The 23,403-nt window shown below is 53.7% G+C and overlaps 1 protein-coding gene across 12 annotated transcripts in view; it reads left to right on the top strand.

Moving 5' to 3' along the window:
• Positions 1 to 23,403, top strand: part of EHBP1 (EH domain binding protein 1) — a 186,912-nt gene that overhangs the window by 20,355 nt on the left and 143,154 nt on the right. For all 12 annotated transcript variants that reach the window (XM_054177263.1, XM_054177262.1, XM_054177258.1 and 9 more), the window contains exons 3-5: positions 2,949 to 3,006; positions 7,236 to 7,331; positions 13,835 to 13,888. In XM_054177263.1, coding sequence (XP_054033238.1) covers positions 2,949 to 3,006; positions 7,236 to 7,331; positions 13,835 to 13,888 — 208 coding nt within the window. The remainder of the gene's footprint in view (positions 1 to 2,948; positions 3,007 to 7,235; positions 7,332 to 13,834; positions 13,889 to 23,403) is intronic.

The following is a 23,403-nucleotide window of genomic DNA, read 5'->3' as shown; positions in this document are numbered from 1 at the left end:
GAGGCAGCAGCAGCAGACTCCATACCTTTTATGTCCTCTCACTAATACTATTTGGAGCACTCTGTAATCAAAACAGTGTGCCAGGATTTTCCTGGAATGGTCAAACTGAACCCCAGAAGACCTGGAATCTTGCTCAGGCTGCTTCTCACTCGGCATGTGAGGTGAGGAGCAGATGAGATCCCTTCCCCCCCCCAGCCTCTGGAATGTTTTTATTGCTTTATGAAATGATTGTGGTTAGGGCAAAGTCAGGCTCCAGGATTTTATCCTTTGCTTGTATTGTTGTTTTTAATCAGTCATTCCAGACACCAGAATGGTGGCTTCCATCTGCCAGGAAAAGCAGGCATGGCTGTGCAAGAGAACTGTTTTATTTCTCTGGGCTGTAGATCTGAGTGCAGGCACACAGCAGTGAAGCCTTTCTCTGGGCTGCAGTCTCAGAAGCCATGGAATGCATTGAGTTGGAAGGAACTTCCCATGGTCATCCAGTCCAACCCCCCCCTGCTGCCACCAGGTTGCTCAGGGCCCCATCGAGCCTGACCTTGAGTGCCTTCAGGGATGGGGTCTCCACTACTACCCTGAGCAACCTGTTCCAGTCTTCTGCTGGCCTCATGGTAAAGACTTCTTCCTGATGGCCACTCTGAATCTACCCTGCTCCAGCTTCAAACTATTGCCCCTTGTCCTCGTGCTCTCCTAGGCTGAAAGGCTGCTCTAAAGTCCCCCTGAAGCCTTCTCCTCTCCAGGCTGAGCAGCCCCAGCTCCCTCAACCTGCCCCCACAGGGGAGGTTCTCCAACATCAGAAATCATCTTTGTGGCCACCTCTAGACCCACTCCATCAGGTCCATGTTCTTCTTGTGCTGGGGACCCCAGGGGTGGGACTCAGTACTCCAGGTGAGGGCTGACCAGAGCAGAACAGAATCAGCTCTCTTCATTTGCTGGCCACAGATCTTCCCTGCTCCTTTGCAGAGTAAGTGCCACTTGTAAGCACTAAGTTCAGTCCTCAGAATTGCCTTTCTTCAGGGGTAGCTTCTTGGGAGCAACACAAAAGTGAGTGCATAGCAACGACAAGTTTCTGATAGGCTCCTGTGACATGAAGGCTCCAGGGAGACCTTGGAGCAGCCTTCCAGTACCTGAATGGAGCTGCAGGAGAGCTGGGGAGGGACTTTTGACAAGGGCTGGGAGTGACAGGATGAGGAACAATGGCTTTGAGGTGGGAGAAGAGAGATTGAGTCTGGGGATGAGGAAGAAATTCCCTCCCTGGAGGTGTTGAAGGCCAGGCTGGATGAGGCCTTGAGCAAGCTGGGCTGGGGGGAGGTGTCCCTGCCCATGGCAGGGGGTTGCAATTGGATGATCTTGAAGGTCCCTTCCAAGTGATTCTCTGGAGCCCAGGCCTGGTGGTGCTCTGTGTGTGATGCAGACATGGGTCCCACTGGGGAACTCCACTGAAGGGCCAACTGTCTCCTGCAGCTGTGTGACAGTGGAATGCTTTGAAAGGAAAGGAAAGAATGAGGCTGAAGGGTAAGGTCAGTTCCCAGCCTGGGGCAGGTTCATGCTGCTGTCACAGGGGAAGGCTCTTGTGTCCTACTGCCCATCCCTGAGGTTTTCAATTATGGAAGGACTTCTGCACTGAGGTCTGTCAGCCTTGACACTGGCTTCATGCTTGTTCCAGGTTAATGCCTAGGTGTCCTGCCACAGAGGTGAAAGTCCTCCAGCATCCCAGGGGCTGGGCAGTCTACCAGCTCAGGCTGGTTTTGTCTGTGTGCATGTATCTCCCTTTGCCTTTGTGCCTTTTGTAGTTGATTTACTTTTGTAAACAGCATTTCTGTTTAACCCTCAGTTCTGTGTGAGTCTTTACTTATTCCACTGGGGGTAAATTCATTCTGTCCACGGGCCAGAGCTGTCTCAGCTCCAACCATGACAGTGCTGCTTAGCTTTGCAGAATGACTGGGTTGTGTCTCCACAGAGCCTCTTCTGGACTCCACTTTTTGAGGCACCTGGCATAGCCATGGGTCACTCCTGGAGAGACCTGGCAGAGGTGGCTGGATGCCCACCCCTGCAGGTGTTTGAAAGAGGCAGAGATGTGGTGCTGAGGGCCATGGCTCAGCCCCAGCCTTGGCAGAGTTAGAGAATGGTTGGGCTGGGTGATCTCAGAGGGCTTTTTCAGCCCAAATGATTCTGAGTTTCAGGGTGTGTGCCTTTCTGAGTAAAAGCAGAAGTGTTGACTGATCTGCCTGTGGGGATTCCAAGGAGATGGTGACAAGTGATACCAGACTCAATTCTCTTGGTGCTTGAGGTGTTCAAGTAGCAAACCAATCCTTTGGGGGCTGAAGAAGCCAAGCTGCCTGTTTCCCTTGGTTCCTTTCAGTGCCTTCTCAATAGGTGTGCCTAGAAGCTCAAACCAGAGGTTGCACTGATGTTGATTTTTGGGACCAGCTTCTTCACACAGTCAGAGAATCACAGAATGGGAGGGTTGGGAAGGGACCTCTGGAGATCATCCAGAGCAGGATCACTCAGGCCAGGTCACACAGGAACACATCCAGGTGGGGTTGGAAAGTCACCAGAGAAAGAGACTCCACAACCAGTTTGGGGCTCCCTGCTCCAGGGCTCCAGCACCCTCAGTGTGACAAAGTTTTCTTTCAACCTATGCATCTTTAAGGAGGCTGGATCCTGTTCTCACTCCCATGGGTGAATCCCTGCTCAGGTGTGCTGCTGCCTCTGGGGGGATGCTCAGGGACAAGGAGAGCAGGATGAGAACAATAACCTGAGTGTGGGGGTTGGAGGCCAGCCCTGTCCTATAAGCAGCCCTCATCTTTCCTGGGTGATGGCTGATGCCAGCAGTGGGTTTCAGCTGAGCTGTCTTTAGGAGCTAATGTACCCACTGAGGAGGTGCTTAGCTCTGGCTGTTTCCATCTTGATCTTGGTGACATTCAGCTGTTTCTCCTTCTCTTCAACAGGCAGCCAGATAAACTGGTGGTGGTTTGGACCAGAAGAAGCCGAAGAAAATCCTCTAAGGTTGGTTGCTTACTAAATCCTAAGCTGAGTGAAAAGCAGGGGCTTGGCTTCTTGAGTGCAAGCAGCAGCCAGAGAAAGGAGAAGCTGCTTCAGCTGCTTTCCCTTGCAATTCAGTTTGTCTGTAAAGATCAGAAGAAGCTGCTGTGGATGCTGCTGCTTGGATTTCAGCTTGGCTTATGTGTTCAGCAGAACTGTAGCATCATCAGTTCAATTGCTGCTATTAATTGCTAGGCCTAATGAGGGAGGAGAAGCTGCTTCACTGCTAGAAGTGTATCAAATGCAATGAAAACAGCAACAAAACAATAAAGAACCTGACATCCCTGCAACAGGAGGAAAAGCCTGGATCAGAGGCTGGAAACTGCTCTCTGCCTGGGGAGGTGGTGGAGTCACCATCCCTGAAGTGTTTGAAAAGAGCCTGGATGAGGCACTCACTGCCATGGGTTAGTTGATTAGATGGTGTTGGGTGAGAGGTTGGGCTTGGTGCTCTCAAAGGGCTTTTCCAACCTGGTTAATTCTGTGATATCCAGCAGAATCCAAGCAGGCTCTTTCAGCCCAGAAGTGTCTTTGAACTGAAATCTGGCCCTGTGGGGAAGCCTGGGACTGGGTGCCTTATGGCTAAGGAAAGGGAAGCTCTGAGTGAAGTCTGCCCAGGATTTGGCTGCTCACAGTTTGTCTCACGTGGGGCTGGGGTTTATCTGATGTGTAAGAGTTTGCACTCTCTTGGGTGAGCTTTGCCCTGCTTCCCTTCCTGCAGTAAGAAACCCAAAGGCCTTGTGAGCTGAGTGGCTTGCTCTGGGGTGGTGCTCAGTTGGTACAGGCTGCTGCACTGGGTTGCTCTGAGAGGAAGATGCACTCAGACTCTGTGGAGCCTGCCTTGGCTCTGGGCTGAAGGCAAGGCCAGGCAGTCTGGATGTGTTGCTTGGTGTCCATGGAAGAGGAAGCTTTAAAGACCCCCACAGCACTCTCTGAGATAGAAAGTAATGGCAAGTGTTTCTAAAGCTCCTGAGTGCCTGATGTGCCAATGTCTGGGGTGATCTGGTGTCACTGACCAGCCAGTGAAGGCTTTGGTGGATCCCAGCAGGCAGGTGTTGGTGCCCAGGGAGCTGGGGAGCCTGTTGGATGCATCCAGCAGGCCAGCTAAGAAAAACACTTCTCCTGTTGCAGGATTTCTTTGGTTGCCTCATGTCCTCTGCTGTAGGGCTGCTCCTCTGCTGCCTGAAAGCTTGCAGAGGACAGCACAGACTGGCTGGGGGAAAAGCTGAGAGACCTGGGGCTTTTTAGCCTGGAGGAGAGTGAGGGGGGAACCTTCTCAATGCTTATCAACACCCCAAGGGTGGGTGTCAGGAGCCAGGCTTTGTTCAGTGGTGCCCAGTGAGAGGGGAGGAGGTAATGGGCACAAACCTGAATGTAAGAAGCTCCATCTAAACTTGAGGAGGTGCTTCTTTGCTCTGAGGCTGGCAGGGCACTGGGACAGGCTGCCCAAGGAGGTGGTGGAGCCTCCATCTCTGGAGGCATTCCAAACCTGCCTGGTCACTGTCCTGTGCACCCTGCTCTGCATGACCCTGCTCTGGCCTGGGGGTTGGAATGGCTGATCTCCAGAGGTCCCTTCCCATCCCCTAACATTCTGTGATTCCTGTGCAGCCACTGGGCAGGTTTGAAGGGAGCAGGAGCCTGTGCTGGTGTCCTCCCTTCCAGGAGCATCTCCTTCCTCTGAGGCAGTTCAGCCATGCTTGCTTCTGCCCTCTCCCCACAGCTTTTGCCTCTTACTCTTCGTAGGCCTTTTGGCCAGTGGGGAAGTTTTGGAACTCAGCCTTTTAATAATCCTTTGGTTAAACAGAGGTGGTCTGAGCTCCTTGGTTTGGTGCAGGCATGCAGCTCACAGCCACACATCCAAGAACAATGGAGAAAGGACACCCACAGGAGAGGTATCCTGAAGAACTTGGATGTGACACAGGGTTTTCTGCCCCACTCAGGAGAGACCCTGGGGTGGTTTTTTTTTCAATGTTCCTCCTCTTTTTCTGGCTTTCTGGTTTGTCATGCAGGTTGGATGAGGCCTTGAGCAACCTGGTCCCTTCCAAGCCAATTGGATTCTGTGACTGTGTGATGCTCTGGGCTCTCATGGCAACATTCCACTGAGAGCAGAGGGCTTGGTAACACCAGCACAGCCTTTTGGGACAGAGGCTTTTCTCAGGCTGGGCTATAAAGTACTGGGATGTGTCCTGTCTTTTCATCACCAGGCAGCAGAAGCAGCTCTTGGATAAACTGAGACTCAGCAAAGTCTTTTGCTAACTAAATGCCTGCTGAGATCCCACAGAGGTATGTGGAAAGCAGCTGTGGGGCCCTGAGGCCTGGGCAGAGGAAGGAGTTAATTTGAAAGCTGAGGCAGTGGCTGTGATTGGGTCCAAGGCTGGAGATCAATAAATGTTCTTGATCTCTTAGTCATCACACCAGTGCAATGCTTTATTGAACAGATTTCTTGTATCTAATTGCTTTCTTGGAAGCCAGTCAAATGACTGTTTCCTCTTTGATGTTATTTCTGGTGGACACTGGGCTCCAGGAGTACAAAGCATCGATAACTGGCCATGGTTTTCAGCTTCATCAATAACTGGCCATGGTCTACAGCCTCTTGGAGAAGGAGGGGGTCTTAGCATGCTGTAAAGACTTCTTCAGAGGTTAGGATGTCCCTCTCCATCTCCACTGAAAGTGCCATTGATATTAGTCCTTCCTTTCAGAATCAAGGGAGGGCATTCTGCCCCTTGACTCTGCTGAGACCCCACCTCCAATCCTGCCTCCAGTTCTGCTGTCCCCAGCGGAAGGAGGACACAGAGCTGCTGGAGTGAGGCCAGAGGAGGCCACAGAGATGAGCCAAGGGCTGGAGCAGCTCTGCTGTGAGCACAGGCTGAGGGAGCTGGGGGTGTTCAGCATGGAGAGGAGAAGGCCCCAGGGGGACCTCAGAGCTGCCTTGCAATAGCTGAAGGGATCCTGCAGGGAGGCTGCAGAGGGACTTTTGCTGAGGGTGTCTAAAGAGAGGCCAAGGGGGAATGGTTTGAAGCTGAGGTAGAACAGAGTTAAACTGGAGCTGGGGGAGAAGTTCTTCAGGGCAGTGAGACTCTGGCACAGGCTGCCCAGGCCAGGTTGGATGAGGCCTCGAGCAGACTGGGCTAGTTGAGAGATGTCCCTGCCCATGGAAGGGGTTTGGAGTAGATGAGCTCTGAGGTCCCTTCCAACTTCAGTTGTTCTAGGATTCTATGATTAAGGTTGGAGAAGCCCTCTGAGATCATCCACTCCAACCACCAACCCAACACCGCCATGGCCACCAAACCATGGCCCCAGGTGCCATGGCCACACATTTCTTGAACACCTCCAGGGATGGGGACTCCCCCACCTCCCTGGGCAGCCTGTTCCAATCCCTGACCACTCTTGCAGCAAAGACATTTTACCTCAAATCCAAGCCTCCCTTTCCCCTTCCCACAGCCCAGAGGTGGTTGTGATTTTCTCTCTCTCTGTGTCAGGCTGTGTGTTGTGTTTATTTGTCAAAGCCAGAGGAGGATTTAGCAGCTGTCCAGCTGATCACAGCACAGAGGACAGAGGTATCCTTATGGAGGAGGAGTTGATTTCTCTTGCAGGATCATGGAATGGAATGGAATTAACCAAGCTGGAAAAGACCTTTGGGATCGAGTCCAACCCAACACTATCTAATCAACTAAACCATGGCACCAGCCTCCCTGAAAGGAGGCTGGAGCCAGGTGGGGTTTGGTCTCTGCTCCCTAGGAACAAGTGATAGGAGGAGAGAAAATGGCTTCAAGTTGCCGCAGGGGAGATTTAGGTTGGAGATCATAAGAACAGGTTGCCCAGGGAGGCTGTGGCTGCCTCCTCCCTGGAGGTGTTCAAGGCCAGATTGGATGAGGCCTTGAGCAAGCTGGGCTGGTGGGAGGTGTCCCTGCCCATGGCAGGGGGTTGGAACTGCATGATCTTGAAGGTCCCTCCCAACCCAAACCATTCTATGGATCTAGGAGGAGCTTTAGCTCAGTGAACAAAAAGCCCAGCTGGAGGTCGAAGCTCCCTTACTGTCCTCCCCAGTGGTGTTCCTCACCCCACTGAGCAGAGCCATGGGTTGGAGAGCCCAGCCTTTGTGGAGCTGATGACATGTCACTTTCCTCCTGCATGGCCTGGCTGGCCTGGAGTCCAGCACAGTCATTCTAAGCCAATTTCCTCTTTTCTTCCTTCAGGCTCACAGCTGGCAGCCTGGAATCAAGAACCCATACCGGGGGGTGGTGGTGTGGCCTGTTCCTGAGAACGTGGAGATCACCGTGACGCTCTTCAAGGTAGGCTGTGCTGCTGGGGAACTTGGGGCATCACCTTCCCTCTTTCACCCACAGCACCTCAAAAGCCTTCCAGTTGGAACCATCAGAGTAGCATCACAAAGCCTCATCTTGCACCTTGAGGTCTAATGGAATACAATAGAATTAACCAGGTTGGAAGAGACCTTTGAGGTCATCAAGTCCAACCTATCACCCAGCACCATCTGTTCAACTAACCCATGGCACCAAGCCCCCCATCCAGTCTCTTCCTAAACACCTCCAGTGATGGTGACTCCACCACCTCCCTGGGCAGCACATTCCCATGGCCAGTCTCTCTTTCTGTGAAGAACTTCTTCCTAACCTCCAGCTTAAACCTGCCCTGGTGCAGCTTGAGACTGTGTCCTCTTGTTCTGGTGCTGCAGTAGAAGTGCAGGGGAGGGCAGGAGTGGGCTCCAGAGCAGACAGCTCCATCTTCTGGGACATGATTCCCTCCCTGGTGGCTCTGCTGGCAGAAGTGGCTGTTGAAACGTGGTGCTGGCAGCATCAGAGATAAGTGGAGGTTTCAAGTGCTGCTGAGAGCATGCAGGATGTCCCTTCCCCTACTCACCAGTGGACACTTGAGAGCTGGCCAGCAAAGTGCCTGTGAGCACTCAGCAGAGGAGATAGTAGGTGTTATCTGCACAGCCCTGGGCTGGGTGCTCGCTTGTCTCCAACACTCCATTAGCCAGGCAGAGCTCAGTGCTGCAGACCCCAAAAGCTCTGCTTAGAAAACCTTCAAGCCAAAGGAAAGGGAAAGAAAAGAAATATTTTTTTACATCATTTCCCTCCTGGGCTGCTGCTGAAATTCCCTGGCACTCTGGAGCCAGGTGGGGAAGAGCATCCCATGGACACATTGCTTCAGCTGTCCCTCCAGCTCATGCACCCCCAGCTGCCTCAAGTGCTAAGGACACACAAAGTTCCATCTGCTCCAGAGGTTTAACTTCTCCCTTTGCCAGGCTGCACACTGCTGCTGGGGTCTACCAAAAGAGAAGTGCAGAATCACAGAATGGGTTGGGTTGGAAGGCACCTCCAAAGCTCATCCAGCCCAAGCCCCTCTGCACTCAGCAGGGACATCCTCCACGAGATCAGGTTGCCCAGAGCCCTGTCCAGCCTCACCTTGAATATCTCCAGGGATGGAGCTTCAGCCACCTCCCTGGGTAGCCTGTTGCACTGTTCCAGCAGCCTCCTGGTGTAGAACTTGTTCCTCAAATCCAATCTCAATCTGCTCTCATTCCAAACCATTGCCCCTGGTCCTGTCCCTGCAGGCCTTTGCAAACAGCCCCTCTGCAGTCTTCTTGTAGCCCCTTCAGGTACTGCAGGCTGTGTGTGTGCAGTGCTGTGTGCTTGCTGCAGCAGCAGTCCTGGTGGGCTGCTCCCAGCTGCCTGCTTGGCTGGAAGCTCCCCAAAAGCTGAGCAGAGCTGGGTGTGATTTTCTAGGCTAATCACAGCACTCCAAGCAGTATTGAAAGCCACAGGAATTGGGTCAGATTGAGGCTTCTGCAGCTTCAGACAGCCATGTGAAGAAGCTGAGGACAGATGCAGGAGTAAGTGGAGCATCTGCTGCAGGTCACTGGGAGAGGAGGATCACAAACACTGCCAGCAGTTGAGCTGATTGGATGTGACAGTCCTGAAGGAGGGATTCCCTGAGAAGAAAGACTGAAGATTAAGGCTGGTATGAAGGGATCTCGTGGAAAGGCAAGCTTCAAAAGCCTGCAGAGCCTAGGGAGGAGGCAGGAGGAGGAAGGGACTAACAGTCTGAAGATCTTTCCCACCTGCTCTGGCTGCTGCTTAGGAGAAGGAGCAGTTCTGAGTTTGTTGATGTATTTTTCATTGGTCCTCTCCCTGGAGGTGTTCAAGGCCAGGCTGGATGAGGCCTTGAGTGACCAGGGCTGGTGGGAGGTGTTCCTGCTCATGGCAGGGGGTTGGAACTGGATGATCTGAAGGCTCCTTCCAACCCAAGCCATTCTATCAACCTGTGAATCACAAGAGATACACAAACAACTTTGAAGATGCCCTAATGCCCTTCAGTCTTCTGAAACCCCCTTGTGCAGAAAGGTTCTAGTCCTTGACAAAGCTTCTTGTGGAATGGGCTGCTGAGGGGCTGGTGACCAGAGAACAGGACAGATGTGGCAGGTGTGGCCTTGTTGCTCTTCCCTTGCCTGAGCCCTGAAGGGGCTGTCAGGTTTGGGGTAGTCAGCACATGGATGGGCAGAGTGGAGCCATAGCAAGCAGCTGCTGGGTGGCATTGCAGAGAAAGGTTTGTAGGACTGAGCTCACTGAGGACCAGCTCTCTCTGCTTAACAGTTAGTGGGATGCATGTGGGGTGAGCTGAGCTTCATTCATGGCCCAAAGCCCTCTGCTGCTCCTGGGGAGCCACACTGTTGATTAGAGAATGGTCTGATGATGTCCTGGCTTGGGCAGAGCTCCCTACCATGGGCTTCTCATCTGAGTGCTACTTCTGAAAGGGAAGGGAAAGGAGGAAAAGGGCAAGGAAAGGAAAGGGGAAAAAGGGAAAGGAAAAAGAAGGCTGTCAAGCTAGTTGCAGCTGCTGGAAGGAAGTCTGCTAAGTGAGAGGTGAATGCCTGTGGCAAGAGCAGCAGGACCATGAGGCCATCTCCTGATTCCTCTTCCCAGGACAAACTCGGTACCAAGCCCTTCAGCTATGGCCCCAAGCTCCCAGCTTGGCAGGTCTGATCAGCCTGGCTGTTGTGTGGAGAGCAGTTCTGCCTCTGTGCTGTGCTGGTGAAGACATCTGAGCAGGAGCCAAAGCCCAGCTCTTGCCAGCTCCCTTTGTGTCACAGCAAGGTGTGGGGCAGCTTCAGGCTGAGAATACCAGAGCTGGTTTGTCCCTTGTGCTGTGTGGTGAACTGTCAGCAGCATTGGCTTGCAGGAAGGAGGATGGCAATGAGGGGTTTGTAACTCTTGCCTCCAGGTGTTTCCAGCTGCTCAGTTTCAGTGCTGCCTTGTCTCTGCCTGCAGGTGAGGTGAGCTTTTGTGTGCTGCAGTAGCAGGGAGGGCTGGCATCCAGTGAGGCTTTCACAAGCTGCTCCCCCTCTGCTCTGCTCTGCTGAGACCCTACCTGGAGCACTGTGTCCAGGTCTGAAGCCTCTATTCCAGGAAGGATCTGGAGGTGCTGGAAGGTGTCCAGACAAGGGCCACAAGGATGAGCAGAGGGCTGGAGCTGCTCTGCTCTGGAGACAGACTGAGGGAGTTGGGGCTTTTCAGTCTGCAGAAGAGAAGGCTCCCAGGAGACCTTCTTGTGGCCTTGCAGGATCTGAAGGGGGCTCCAAGAAAGCTGGGGAGGGACTTCTGAGGGTTTCAGGGAGTGATAGGACTGGGGGGGATGGAGCAAAACTATAGGTGGGAAGATTCAGCTTGGATGTCAGGAAGAAGTTCTTGCCCATGAGGGTGGTGAGACACTGGCACAGGCTGCCCAGGGAGGTGGTGGAAGCCTCCTGCCTGGAGGTTTTTCAGGCCAGGCTGGCTGTGGCTGTGAGCAACCTGCTGTAGTGTGAGGTGTCCCTGCCCATGGCAGGGGGGTTGGAGCTGGCTGATCCTTGAGGTCCCTTCCAACCCTGACAGTTCTGTGATTCTATGATCAACATACACCAGCCTGGCCATTAAACCATGGCCTATGTCTTGAACACCTCAGGGACAGGGACTCCACCTCTGGGCTGCATGAGGGCACTGCCAGCTCTTGATGAGCTTCTCAGCAGTCAACACCCCCAGGTCTCTTTCTTCAGGGCTAATTACTGCAGAGGGCTGGGAAAAAGCCCTGCAGTACCTGAAGCTGTGAGGCTTGAAGGCCAAGGAGGTGCCTACAAAACTGTTCCTAGCTGTGGAATCACAGAATGGTTTCAGTTGGAAGAGACCTCTAAGATCACTGATTTCAGCCACTCCCAAACTCTGTGTTCCAACTCCTCCCTCAGGTTCTCTCATTCCATAGCATCACACTGACCAGGGCTGTGGGGTTCTGCATGATGTGAATCAAGTGCATGATGCCTGCTGGCTTGCTGTATCCTCCATGCACTCCAAAGATGCCATTTTCTCTAATCCTGGTGTTAAATCCTTATCATTTCCAAGAGCTGACCCGGGGCAATTACCTTTTTGTTTAATTGCTTCCTTTGATACAGCAGAAAATGACATAATGAGATTTAATAGGGCCATTAATCACTTCATGTTTGAAGAAGCTAGCCCATAATATGCCACTAGTGTCTTAAATATTTCATTCTGCTCTGTGGGTTGTTTTTTATTTCATAACTCCCCCACAGCAGCTATTAATCAGAGGATCTTGGAGTTGTTGGGCTTGGAAAAGCCCTTCAAGAGCATCCAGCCCAACCATTCTCTAACTCTACCAAGGCTGGGGCTGAGCCATGGCCCTCAGCACCACAGCTCTGCCTCATGGAAGCACCTCCAGGGATGGGCACTCAACCACCTCCCTGGGCAGCCTCTGCCAGGCTTTGAGAACCCTTTCAGGCAAGAATTTACTTCTCATTTCCAACCTAAACCTACCCTGGGACACCTTGAGGCTATGTCATGGAATCACAGGATAGATCTGGTTGGAAGAGACTCCTAAGCTCATCCAGTCCAGCCCTCCACCCAGCACTGCAGGGTCACCACCAAACCATGTCCCTAAGCACAGCTCCACAGGCTGCTGGAACACCCCCAGGGATGGTGACTGCAGCACTGCCCTGGGCAGACCATTCCAATGTCTGAGATCCCTTCCAGGGCAGAAAGAGTTCCTGAGATCCAGCCTGAGCCTGCCCTGGGGTAGCTTGGAACCATTGCCTCTGCTCCTGTCCCTTGCCACCAAGGAGCAGAGGCTGCCCCCTTCTCACTCCAACCTCCCTTCAGGGAGCTGCAGAGAGCAATGAGGTCTCCCTCAGCCTCCTCTGCTCCAGCCTGAACACCCCCAGCTCCCTCAGCCCCCAGGGGCTCCAGGCCCTTCTCCAGCCTGGCTGCCCTGCTCTGGACAGGCTCCAGCCCCTCAATGTCCTTCCTGCAGTGAGGGCCCAGAGCTGAACTCAGCACTCGAGGTGTGGGCTCCCCAGTGCTGAGCACAGGGGGATGGTCACCTCCTGTCCCTGCTGCCCACCCTGCTTCTGACCCAAGCCAGGCTGCCATTGGCTTTCTTGGCCCCCTGGGCACTGCTGGCTGATGCTCAGTGACTGCCAACCAACAGCCCCAGGTCCCTCTCTGAGTGGCAGCTTTCCAACCACACATGCCTAAGCTGGGTGGCTGTGTCCATCTGCTACAGGGTAGGGAGGCTTTGCAGCAGGGTCTGGACAGGTCAGAGCCATGGGCCAAGGCTCATTGGGTGAAGTTCAAGGAGGCCAAGTGCCAGGTCCTGCGCCTGGGTCACAACCCCATGGCGAGCTACAGGCTTGGGGAACTATTCCTGCACTGGAAGGGTTCTGAGGCATTGAAATGTTCTGCCCAGGGCAGTGCTGCAGTCACCATCCCTGGGGGTGTTCCAGCAGCCTGTGGAGCTGTGCTGAGGGACATGGTTTGGTGCTGACCCTGCAGTGCTGGGTGGAGGGGTGGAGTGGATGAGCTTGGAGGGCTCTGCCAGCAGGATGTTTGCTGTGATTCTGTGACCTGAGTGTCGGAGAAGCAGCTGCAGCCCTGGGCGGAAAGCTCGCTGGAAACAGCTGCCAAAGACATCGCTGGTAGCTGTCTTCCTGCTGGGCAAAATGGGTTCTGATCCCCACCTGTGCTGCAGTCAAAATGGTGTGAAGTAAGGACAGGTATTGAGGAAATTTGCAGTGAGAGGAGGTCCTGTGCTGGAGCTGTGACCTCAGATCTCTGCATGGGCATGGGGAGGTTGTGGTGCTGCCCGCTCTAGGTGTGTGTCTTCTCCTGCCAGGTTGGAGCAGTGGCTTCCTCCACTGTGTTCTTTAAGGTTTAGATTTGCTGTGCTTATTTGGAGGCTGGAATTTGAGGATTAAAAAGAGACTTAGGAACAAGTTCTGCACCAGCAGGCTGCTGGAACACTGCAACAGGTTGCCCAGGGAGGTGGTTGAGGCCTCATCCCTGGAGATATTCCAGGTGAGGCTGGGCAGGGCTCTGGGCATCCTGATCTAGTGGAGGATGCCTCTGCTGAGTGCAGGACAGGATGAGCTTTGGAGGTCCCTTCCAGCCTGGACCATTCTGTGATTCTATGATTGATATTTTATTTTCCCCCCCTCTGGGTGAAAGGAAGCAGACTTGCAGGGGTTTGGCTGAGTCCAGCTCTTGTTTGTATCTGCAGGAGTCTTTATTATTGTCTTCCTGTTGTATGTGTGAAACCCTCCCTGGCAGCTCTCCCCCAGCTCCCTCCTCAGCTCGCTGACACCCCCTGAAGCCTGCCCCCCAGCTAAAACGTTTCTCCCTGTCACCTTCAGTGGCAGAAACACTTCTGTGAGCACATGAGAAGCTTGGCTGAGTTGCAGTTGCTTGCTCCCTGGGCTGTTTTGAGGCTGAAGCTCTCTGCTTTTGTTGTTTTCCAGGATCCCCATGCTGAAGAGTTTGAAGACAAAGAGTGGACGTTCGTCATCGAGAACGTAAGCTGGAGCCTTCTGCTGTTCCTATGTGTGCAAGACTGAGCTGTTGCAGAGGGTCAAGGGTAAAATCTGAGCTGCTGAGGCACAGTGAAGCTGTGCTCTGTAGCAGGAAAGGCTTGGTGAAATCTGTGCTGGAGTGAAGAGTGAGGAGAAGGCAGCCCTGCACTGCGCTGCCTACCTCCCTGCCCTGGCAGCCTCGAGGCTTGCTGGCATTGTTTTGCTGTGAGCAGTGGAGTAAACAAGTCAGAGCTGGGCCATGACTCACTGTTTTATGGGCTGTGACACAGGAGTTTGCTGTCAGCAGGGCACTGAACAAGTCAGAGCTGGGTTAGGACATCTGCACCTCCCCGGTGCCGGTGCTCCCTGCCCGCGTTGGAAGCAAAGGGCACAGCTTCCTCACCTGCCTTTTAGAGCTGGGGAAACTGAGGCAGGGTGGAGAGGTGAGACCAGTCAAGAGCAGGAGAGGGATGCCATGGCCCTTGCTGCCTGGGGTGCCAGGCTGTCTCTCTGTGGGAGCTGTCTGGGGCACGCAGTGAGAGCCCAAAGCTGCCTCCTGAGTCAGAAGCTGCCAGAGCTCCCCAGAGGGCTGCACAAACGAGACACAGCCAAGCAGCAGGGCTCAGCCCTGCGTGGAGCAAGGCCTTCAGCAAGTGCTTCTTCCCTGTCCCTGGGCCAGCTTGGGCTGCAGCTTCTGCTCAGGGAGCCAAAAACTGGGGGAGCTGCTTTACCTGGAGCTCCTTCCACAGGAGAGCCACTTGTAAAGGGTGTTTGAAGGGCTGTGGTAGCAAGGCAGTGTGGTGATGTCTCAGGGAAACAGTTTGGGTGTGGGCTGCTCCTCAGTGCCACCATTTCATTCTTATTTCCCTTGGGTTTCAACAACAAACCTGCTGCTCCTCTGCTGAGGCATTGCTGTGCCACACAGCACCCAGGTGGCAGGAAGCAGGAGGAGTTCCAGGTGGTCACCTTTGCCTTAGAATGCTGCTGCTGCTTTCTTGTCATTGCCATAGACCCACAGAATCACAGAATGGCTCAGGTTGGAAGGGTCCTTAGAGCTTATCTACTCCAACCCCCTGCCATGGGCAGGGACACCTCTCAGCTAGACTCAGCTGCTCAAGGCTGCATCCAACCTGGCCTTGAACACCCCCAGGGAGGAGGCAGCCACAGCCTCCCTGACCAGCCTGTTCCAGAGTCTCACCACCATCATGCTGAAGAACTTCTCCCTCAGGTCCAGTCTAACCCTGCTGCTTCAAACCATTCTCCCTTGGCCTGTCTCTAGACACCCTCAGCAAAAGTCCCTTCAGGTACTGGAAGGCAACTCTAAGGTCCCCTTGGAGCCTTCTCCTCTCCAGGCTGAACACCCCCAGCTCCCTCAGCCTGTCCTCATGGCAAAGCTACTCCAGCCCTTGGCTCATCTTTGTGGCCTCCTGTGGCCTCACTCCAGCAGCTCTTGTGTCCTCCTGCTGGGGACAGCAGAACTGGAGGCAGGGTTGGAGGTGGGGGTCTCAGCAGAGCAGAGTATCAGCAGTGCCTGGGATGTCCAAGGCTCAGGTTTATTCTGAACATCAAGAAGGGCTGAAAGCAAAGTGCTGAATATAAACTTTTGTTTTTAAATGTCAGGCTTCTATTTCTGTCCCTGAGGCTGCTGAACACCAGCCACAGTTCACTTACAGCTTCCTGGAGCTGCCTTTGCTCTCTCACTTGGTTTATTTTAGTCAGGGAAGTCTCCATCACCAATTGTTGCTGTATGAGCTGCCCTGGCTAAAACAATGTCAGAGCATTTCTCAGCCAAGCCCTCTGGCTGCTGCTGGGTTTCCTGTGGCACTGCATCAGAAGTTTGGAGTGGGCCCTGTGGACTTCATGTCCTGCTTTATGACCTCTTGTTTTGTTGTGTCATCATAGGAGAGAGAGAGGTGGCAGCAGCGCAGCCACTGCCTGCTGTGCTTGCTCTCTGCCTCAGGTCTTCTCCCAGCTGCAGTGGTGCTTGCTGGGTGAGAGGTTGCTTGAGTTGATGGGGAAAAGGGACCTGGGGGTCCTGGTGGACAGAAGGATGCCCAGGAGCCAGCAGGGTGCCCTGGTGGCCAAGAAGGCCAAGGGAACCCTGGGCTGGATTAGAAGGTCTGTGGAGAGTAGGTCCAGAGAGGTTCTCCTCCCTCTCTCCTCTGCCCTGCTGAGGCCACATCTGGAATATTGTGTCCAGTCCTGGGCCCCTCAGGTCCTTAGGGAACTGCTTGAGAGAGTCCAGCAGAGAGCCCCAGAGCTGCTGCAGGCAGTGGAACATCTCCCTGTGAGGCCAGGCTGAGGGAGCTCTGGGGCTGGGAGCAGAGGAGCCTGAGGGCTGCCCTCATTGCTGGTGATCAAGGTGTGCAGGGCAGTGTGGGGAGGATGGAGCCAGGCTCTGCTCAGGGATGCCCAAGGACAGCACAAGGGGCACTGGGGGCAAGCTGCAGCAGAGGAGGTGCCACAGGAGGGGAGAGAAGGGAAAACTTTGTCGTTGTGAGGGTGCTGGAGGCCTGGAGCAGGCTGCCCAGAGAGGTTGTGGAGTCTCCTTCTCTGGAGCCTTTCCAACCCTACCTGGCTGTGTTCCTGTGTGCCCTGCCCTGGGGGACCCTGCTCTGGCAGGGCTGGATGACCTCTGGAGGTCCCTTCCAACCCCTACCATCTGTGATTCTCTTGGTGTACCCCAAAGTATTCCAGCCTGTTCCAAAAGCAGATGGAAAGGAGTCCAGCAGATACTGCTCCTGGAGCAGTCTTTTGTTATGTGCAAACTTTGTCTTTGCTCTCTTGCTGATGCTGTTAGTTCATGCCAGAAGAACTGCCAAGCAGTCCTTGGGGGGTGGATATTTATCCATTGATTAAGCTTGGACTGGATGATCTTGAAGGTCTCCTCCAACCAAAAGTACTCTGTGATTGAGAGAGTTGGGGTTGCTCAGTCTGGAGAGGAGAAGGCTCCCAGGAGACCTTTTTGAGGCCTTGCAGGATCTGAAGGGGGCTCCAAGAAAGCTGGGGAGGGACTTTTGAGGGTGTCAGGGAGTGATAGGACTGGGGGGGATGGAGCAAAAGTAGAAGTGGGGAGATTCAGATTGGATGTCAGGAAGAAGTTCTTGCCCATGAGGGTGGTGAGAGCCTGGCACAGGTTGCCCAGGGAGGTGGTGGAAGCCTCCTGCCTGGAGGTGTTTCAGGCCAGGCTGGCTGTGGCTGTGAGCAACCTGCTGCAGTGTGAGGTGTCCCTGCCCATGGCAAGGGGTTGGAGCTGGCTGAGCCTTGAGGTCCCTTGCAGCCCTGACAATTCTATGATTGGAGAATGCATCAATATTCCCTTCAGAGCAGCACATTGGAAGTGAAGTCATAGGAAACTGCTAACCAGTGGCACTGCAAACAGCGCTGAGAGCTAAAGCAGCTCTGAAGCCGGTTGGGTTTCAGCCTTTTGCCTTCCCTTTGGTTGTTGGGTGCTTGGTCTGTGGTGGCTCGTTTGGTGTAACACACCAGGAAGCTGTGGATGCTGCCGAAGCTGCTCTGCTTGGGAACAGGGAGAGTCTTTTCCCAGGGTCACAGCTCCACTTAGTGGTGGATGGAAATCGGAGCCTCTGCTCACGGAGCCTCAGGCTGGGAGGGCTGGGAAGGTGCCTCTGGAGATCCTCCAATCAACCCTCCTGCTCAAGAAGGGCACCCACAGCACCTTGCCCAGGACCACAATGGCCAGCTGGCTTTGGAAGCTCTTCAGAGAAGGAGACTCGACAAAAGGGCAGCCTGCTTCAGGGCTCCAGCACCCTCACAGCAAAGAATTTACTCCTCATCTTCAGATGGATCCTCCTGGATTCCAGTTCGTGCCCCCTGCCCCTTGTCCTGTCCCTGGGCACCACTGAGGAGATGCCAGCAAGTCAGTCTGAGCAGGTCTCAACTGATCCAGGGGCACACATCACCACCCTCATGGGCAAGAACTTCTTCCTGACAGCCAATCTGAATCTCCCCACTTTGTAGTCAGGTGGGGGTCAGGCTCTGCTCCCAGGCAACCTGTGACAGGAGGAGAGGGCATGGCCTGAAGCTGCCCCAGGGGAGGGTTAGGTTGGAGGTTGGGAAGCAATTCCTTAGGGAGAGGGGAAATCAGACACTGGGATGGACTGCCCAGGGGGGTGGTGGAGCTGCCATCCCTGGAGGGGTTTAAGGAAAGACTGGATGTGGCACTCAGTGACATGCTCTGGTCCATGTGGTGGTGTTAGGTCAGAGCCTGGACTTGGTGACCTCAGAGCTCTATTCCAGCCTCAAGGGCTCTGTGATTCTGTGATGCAAGCAGTTGTAATTGAACTCAGAGCTTGTTTAAGAAGGGTGGCCACCAGCAGAAGGGCAGGCAGCTGACAGCAGAAGCAGAGTGCTGGCTTCCTGAAAAGCTTTGCTATTAGGAAAGCCATCTGGCAGTGTAATAGCACTGAATGTTATTGCCTTCAGCCTCTTATCTGTGCTTGTGAGCTGTCTTAATAGAGCTTAATATAATGGAAAATAATTGACCTCCATAAGTTAATTGATGCTATTTCAGTCAAGGATTTTTTCCCCCTCCCAGCATACTCTTCATTTCTCATCCTGCACCAGCAGTTTTCTTTCTTTTTCATTTGAAGTTTCTCCTTTCTCATTGTTTTGCTTGATCTGGACCAAAACACTTCTAGAATCATAGAATGGTTTGGGTTGGAAAGGACCTCAGAGCCCATCTATTCCAACCCCCATGCCATGGGCAGGGACACCTCTCAGCTAGCCACAGCTGCTCAAGGCCTCATCCAACCTGGCCTTGAACACCCCCAGGGAGAAGGCAGCCACAGTCTCCCTGGGCAGCCTGCTCCAGGGTCTCACCACCCTCATACTGAAGAATTTCCTCCTCAGCTCCAGTCTGACCCTGCTCTGCCTCAGCTTCAAACCATTCCCCCTTGGCCTGTCTCTGGACACCCTCAGCAGAAGTCCCTCTGCAGCCTTCCTGCAGGATCCCTTCAGCTATTGTAAGGCCTCTAAGGTGCCCCTGGAGTCTTCTGCAGGCTGAACACCCCCAGCTCCCTCAGCCTGTCCTCATGGCAGAGCTGCTCCAGCATCAGTGAACTTCTTCTGGTTTAGTTTAAGTCTGGTGGCAGCCTGAGAGCAGGCTGGAAAGTTTGGGTGAATCAAATAGCATTGACTCAAGTGCCATAAAATGACCTTGCAGCTCTTCAGTATTCTCTGGGGTTCCACATACTGGCATCAGTGTGAGAGAAAACTGAATTTCTGCCAGCTGTGTGACCAGAGCTGCAACCCTGAGCTGCAAGATTGCTGTTCTGAGCACACTGCTCAGTACCTAAGCAGTCACAGAATCACAGGATGGTAGGGGTTGGAAGGGCCCACCAGAGATCATCCAGTCCAACCCCCCTGCCAGAGCAGGGGCACCCAGGGCAGGGCACACAGGAAGACTTGGGCTTGCTGGAGAAGGTCCAGAGGAGACCACAAAGATGCTCAGAGGGCTGCAGAACCTCTGCTGTGGGGACAGGCTGGGAGAGCTGGGGCTGTTCAGCCTGGAGAGGAGAAGGCTCCAGGGAGACCTCAGAGCTGCAGTTCAGTATCTGCAGGGGAGCTGCAGGCAGGCTGGGGAGGGACTGTTTGCAAAGGCCTGCAGGGAGGTGATGGTGGGAAACTGGAGCAGGGCAGATTGAGATTGGATGTGAGGAACAAGTTCTGCACCAGGAGGCTGCTGGAACGCTGCAGCAGGTTGTGGTTGGGGCCCCATCCCTGGAGCCCTTGAAGCTGAGCCTGGCTGTGTCCCTGTGCAGCCTGCTCTAGCTGGAGGTGTCCCTGCTGAGTGCAGGGGGGTTGCACAGGATGCCCTTGGAGGCTCCCTCCCAACCCAGTGCAATCTGTGGCTCTGTAATGTGGGCAGCAGGTAAGACAGGAATGGAAAGAATGAAATGGACCAAAGCAGAATTAGAGGCAGGGAAAAGCTCTCATGAAGATAGCTCCAGTAAGGACCATATCCTCCACAACAGATGCATCAGGTGCTTGCTTCAGGACCAGCTAGAGGAAGGAGAAGGATGAGCTGAGAGAGGGGTGGGGGGGTGGTGGTGGATTTTGTCTCTGTCTTCATCAGTGAAAGGACAAAATGAATTATTTGGGAATTAACCCCAAAAATCTGTCAGCAAAGAATTATTGTAGATTTTTATGTGCTTGCTGTTCCATGAATCATCTGTAGGCATCTTCCCCATAATTATCTTAAATTCACTTGTATAACTTTAATTATATATTGTAGAGGAGAAGCTCATTTATTAGTAAGGATTTGAGGTATTAACTAGACTGCATAAATAGGGAGGACAGAGGCTCTTGAGGAAGGAGGTTGTCTCCAAGGGTATTTGAGAGGTTGCTTCACGTGGACTTGATGAAATAATTCTGGCTTGACTGCAGCTTCCTCCATCACTGCCTCTGCATCCATGCTCTGTGGGCTTCCCTTTGGGGTGAAGCAACCCTCTGCTGCTTCATGGAACCCAAACTCTTCTTTCCATGTGTCTGTTGCTCTTCCCTCTTGTGAAGTCCATTTAGGGGGTCCTGGAATGGTAGAATGGTTTGGGTTGGAAAAGCCCTCTGGGATCACCCAGCCCAACCAATCTCTAAAGCTGCAAAGGCTGGGGCTAAGCCATGGCCCTCAGCACACATCTCTGCCTCTTTCAAACACCTCCCTGGGCAGCCTCTGCCAGGCTTTGAGAACCCTTCAGCCAAGAAGATTCTTCTAATCTCCAACCTAAACCTACCCTGAGGCACCTTGAGGCTGTTTCACAGAATCACAGGATCACAGAAAGCATCTGGTTGGCAGAGCCCTCCAAGCTCAGCCAGTCCAGCCCTAAACCCAGCACTGCAGGGTCACCACCAAACCATGTTCCTAAGCACAGCTCCACAGGCTGCTGGAACACCTCCAGGGGTGGTGACTGCAGCACTGCCCTGGGCAGACCATTCCAATGCCTGAGAACCCTTCCAGTGCAGGAATATTTCCTGAGCTCCAGCCTGAGCCTGTCCTGGGGCAGCTTGGAACCTCTGCTCCTGGTTCCTTACCACCAAGCCCTTCCAGCCTTCAAGTTCACTATGAATGTAGATTACCAAGTGATCTGTGACTCAGGTGGGCTTGAAACTGGCTGTGATGGCACAAGTGATTCTCCCCAGCTTTTGTGAAGCCCTTGCCCTGCAGCACCTTTCTTGTCCTATTGCTAGTTGAGATGCAGCTCAGGGCTGTTCTTGTCTTCTGGTGTACAGTGATGAGTAGGAAATGGACTCAAGTTGCACCAGGGGAGGTTTAGGCTGGATACAGGAAAAATGTTTTAGCTGCAAGAGTGGTCAGGCACTGGCACAGGCTGCCCAGGGAGGTGGTGGAGTCACCACCCCTGGAGGTGTTCCAGAAGCTTGTGTCCATGGCACTTGGGGATGTGGTTTAATGGCCATAGTGGTGTTGGGTTGATGCTTGACCTGGATGCTCCTGGAGGGCTTTTCCAACCAAGACTATTCTATGATTCTATTCTATGAAAGAACCAATCCTGGAGCCTGCTGATCTACTCAGTGAGACACTGGGATGCTTCCTGTGTGCTGCTGCTGGCTGTTAGGCTGAGCCTTAGAATTTGTAAGCAAGGGAAGGAAATCCCAGGAAGCCACCATTGCTCAGCACCCCAGTGTGCCTGCAAGCTTTAGAGTGCAGGCAGAACTGAATCACAGAATTGTACAGGGATGCAAGGGACCTCAAGCACCAGCCAGTTCCAACCCCCTGCCATGGGCAGGGACACCTCACACTACAGCAGGTTGCTCACAGCCACAGCCAGCCTGGCCTGAAAAGCCTCCAGGCAGGAGGCTTCCACCACCTCCCTGGGCAACCTGTGCCAGTGTCTCACCACCCTCATGGTGGTGAGGAACTTCTTCCTAACATCCAATCTGAATCTCCCCACTTCTACTTTTGCTCCATTCTCCCCAGTCCCCTGACACCCTCAGGGCTTTCTTGGAGCCCCCTTCAGATCCTGCAAGGCCACAAGAAGGTCTCCTGGGAGCCTTCTCCTCTCCAGACTGCACAACCCCAACTCTCTCAGTCTGTCTCCAGAGCAGAATCACAGAATCACCGAGTTTGGAAGAGACCTCAAAGATCATCCAGTCCAGCCTGTCACCACACACCCCATGACTAGACCATGGCACCAAGTGCCACGTCCATTCCCCTCTTGAACACCTCCAGGGATGGTGACTCCACCACCTCCCTGGGCAGCACATCCCAATAATGAACGACTCTCTCAGTGAAGAACTTTCTCCTCACCTCCAGCCTAAACTTCCCCTGGCACAGCCCGAGACTGTGTCCTCTTGTTCTGGTGCTGGTTGCTTGAGAGAAGAGACCAACTCCCTCCTGGCTACAACCCTCCTTCAGGTAGTTGTAGAGAGCAATGAGGTCTCCCCTGAGCCTCCTCTTCTCCGGAGCAGCTCCAGCTCTCTCCTCATCCCCGTGGCCCTTCTCTGGGCACCTTCCAGCACCTCCTGGTAACTGGGGCTTCAGAACTGGACACAGTGCTCCAGGTGGGGTCTCACGAATCCATCCTGTGCAGCCTGTGCTGGTGAGCCCCCTTGCAGAAGCAGATTTGCCTTTGCATAGAAAGCTGGTGGTGAGCTGCAGCCACTTGATGGCAGCCTTTGATTTGGGACCGAGCTCATTAGCGGCGGCCCAGCCGCGGCGGCTTCTAATGGAATCGACGACGTAAGAACTAAAGACTGCAAGGTATCTGCTTAATGTAGAGATGAAATGAATGAAACAGCAAGGCTAAGCTTTCCTGACCCTTCGTGAGAGAATAGATGGAGGGGGGGGGGTGTGTTAAAAAAAAAAGGAAGAATAAGCTATTGTGCTGAAGGGAGATGATGAAATTCAAGATCCACACACATAATCTCTGGCTCAGCCTCTGAAATGTTAATCCCTGGGCTAGAATTATTTGAGCTGTAAGATTGCAATTTATCATCAAAATGGCACTGTGTCAAACAATCCTCCTTGTATGTCTGGTGCTTGGAACTGGCCAATTTTAATACCAGATGCTTCACAGAGCACTGCCCCAGCGTTTAAGCGGCCGCTCGTTCCGCTGGGGAGGGCTTCGCTGCGGGCTTCCCTGCGCCCAAGGGAAGCCTCTGAGGTCGTCTTATTGCATGGAGCACTCTGCTGGCCTTGTGCTACCCACCCCTAGACTGCCCCTGTGGGGCTGAGCAGCGGTGGCACTGCTTGATAGCGGTTGCAAGACAAAGTGGGCCAGGGATGAGGTGTTCACAAAATCACAGGGGGCTGGAAGGGACCTCCAGAGATCATCCAGCCCAACCCCCCCCCGCCTGCCAGAGCAGGGGCACCCAGGGCAGGGCGCCCAGGAACACAGCCAGGTGGGTTTGGAAAGGCAGAGAAGGAGACTCCACAACCTCCCTGGGCAGCCTGCTCCAGGCCTCCAGCAGCCTCGCACCAAAGGAGTTTCTCCTCATGTTGAGGTGGAACCTCCTGGGTTCCGGCTGGGACCTGTTGTGCC

This window comes from Dryobates pubescens, chromosome 39 (assembly GCF_014839835.1).
Source record: "Dryobates pubescens isolate bDryPub1 chromosome 39, bDryPub1.pri, whole genome shotgun sequence".
NCBI classification, from domain to species: domain Eukaryota; kingdom Metazoa; phylum Chordata; class Aves; order Piciformes; family Picidae; genus Dryobates; species Dryobates pubescens.
Note: the sequence above shows the minus strand (reverse complement) of the source record. Positions and strands in the feature narration are given on the sequence as shown.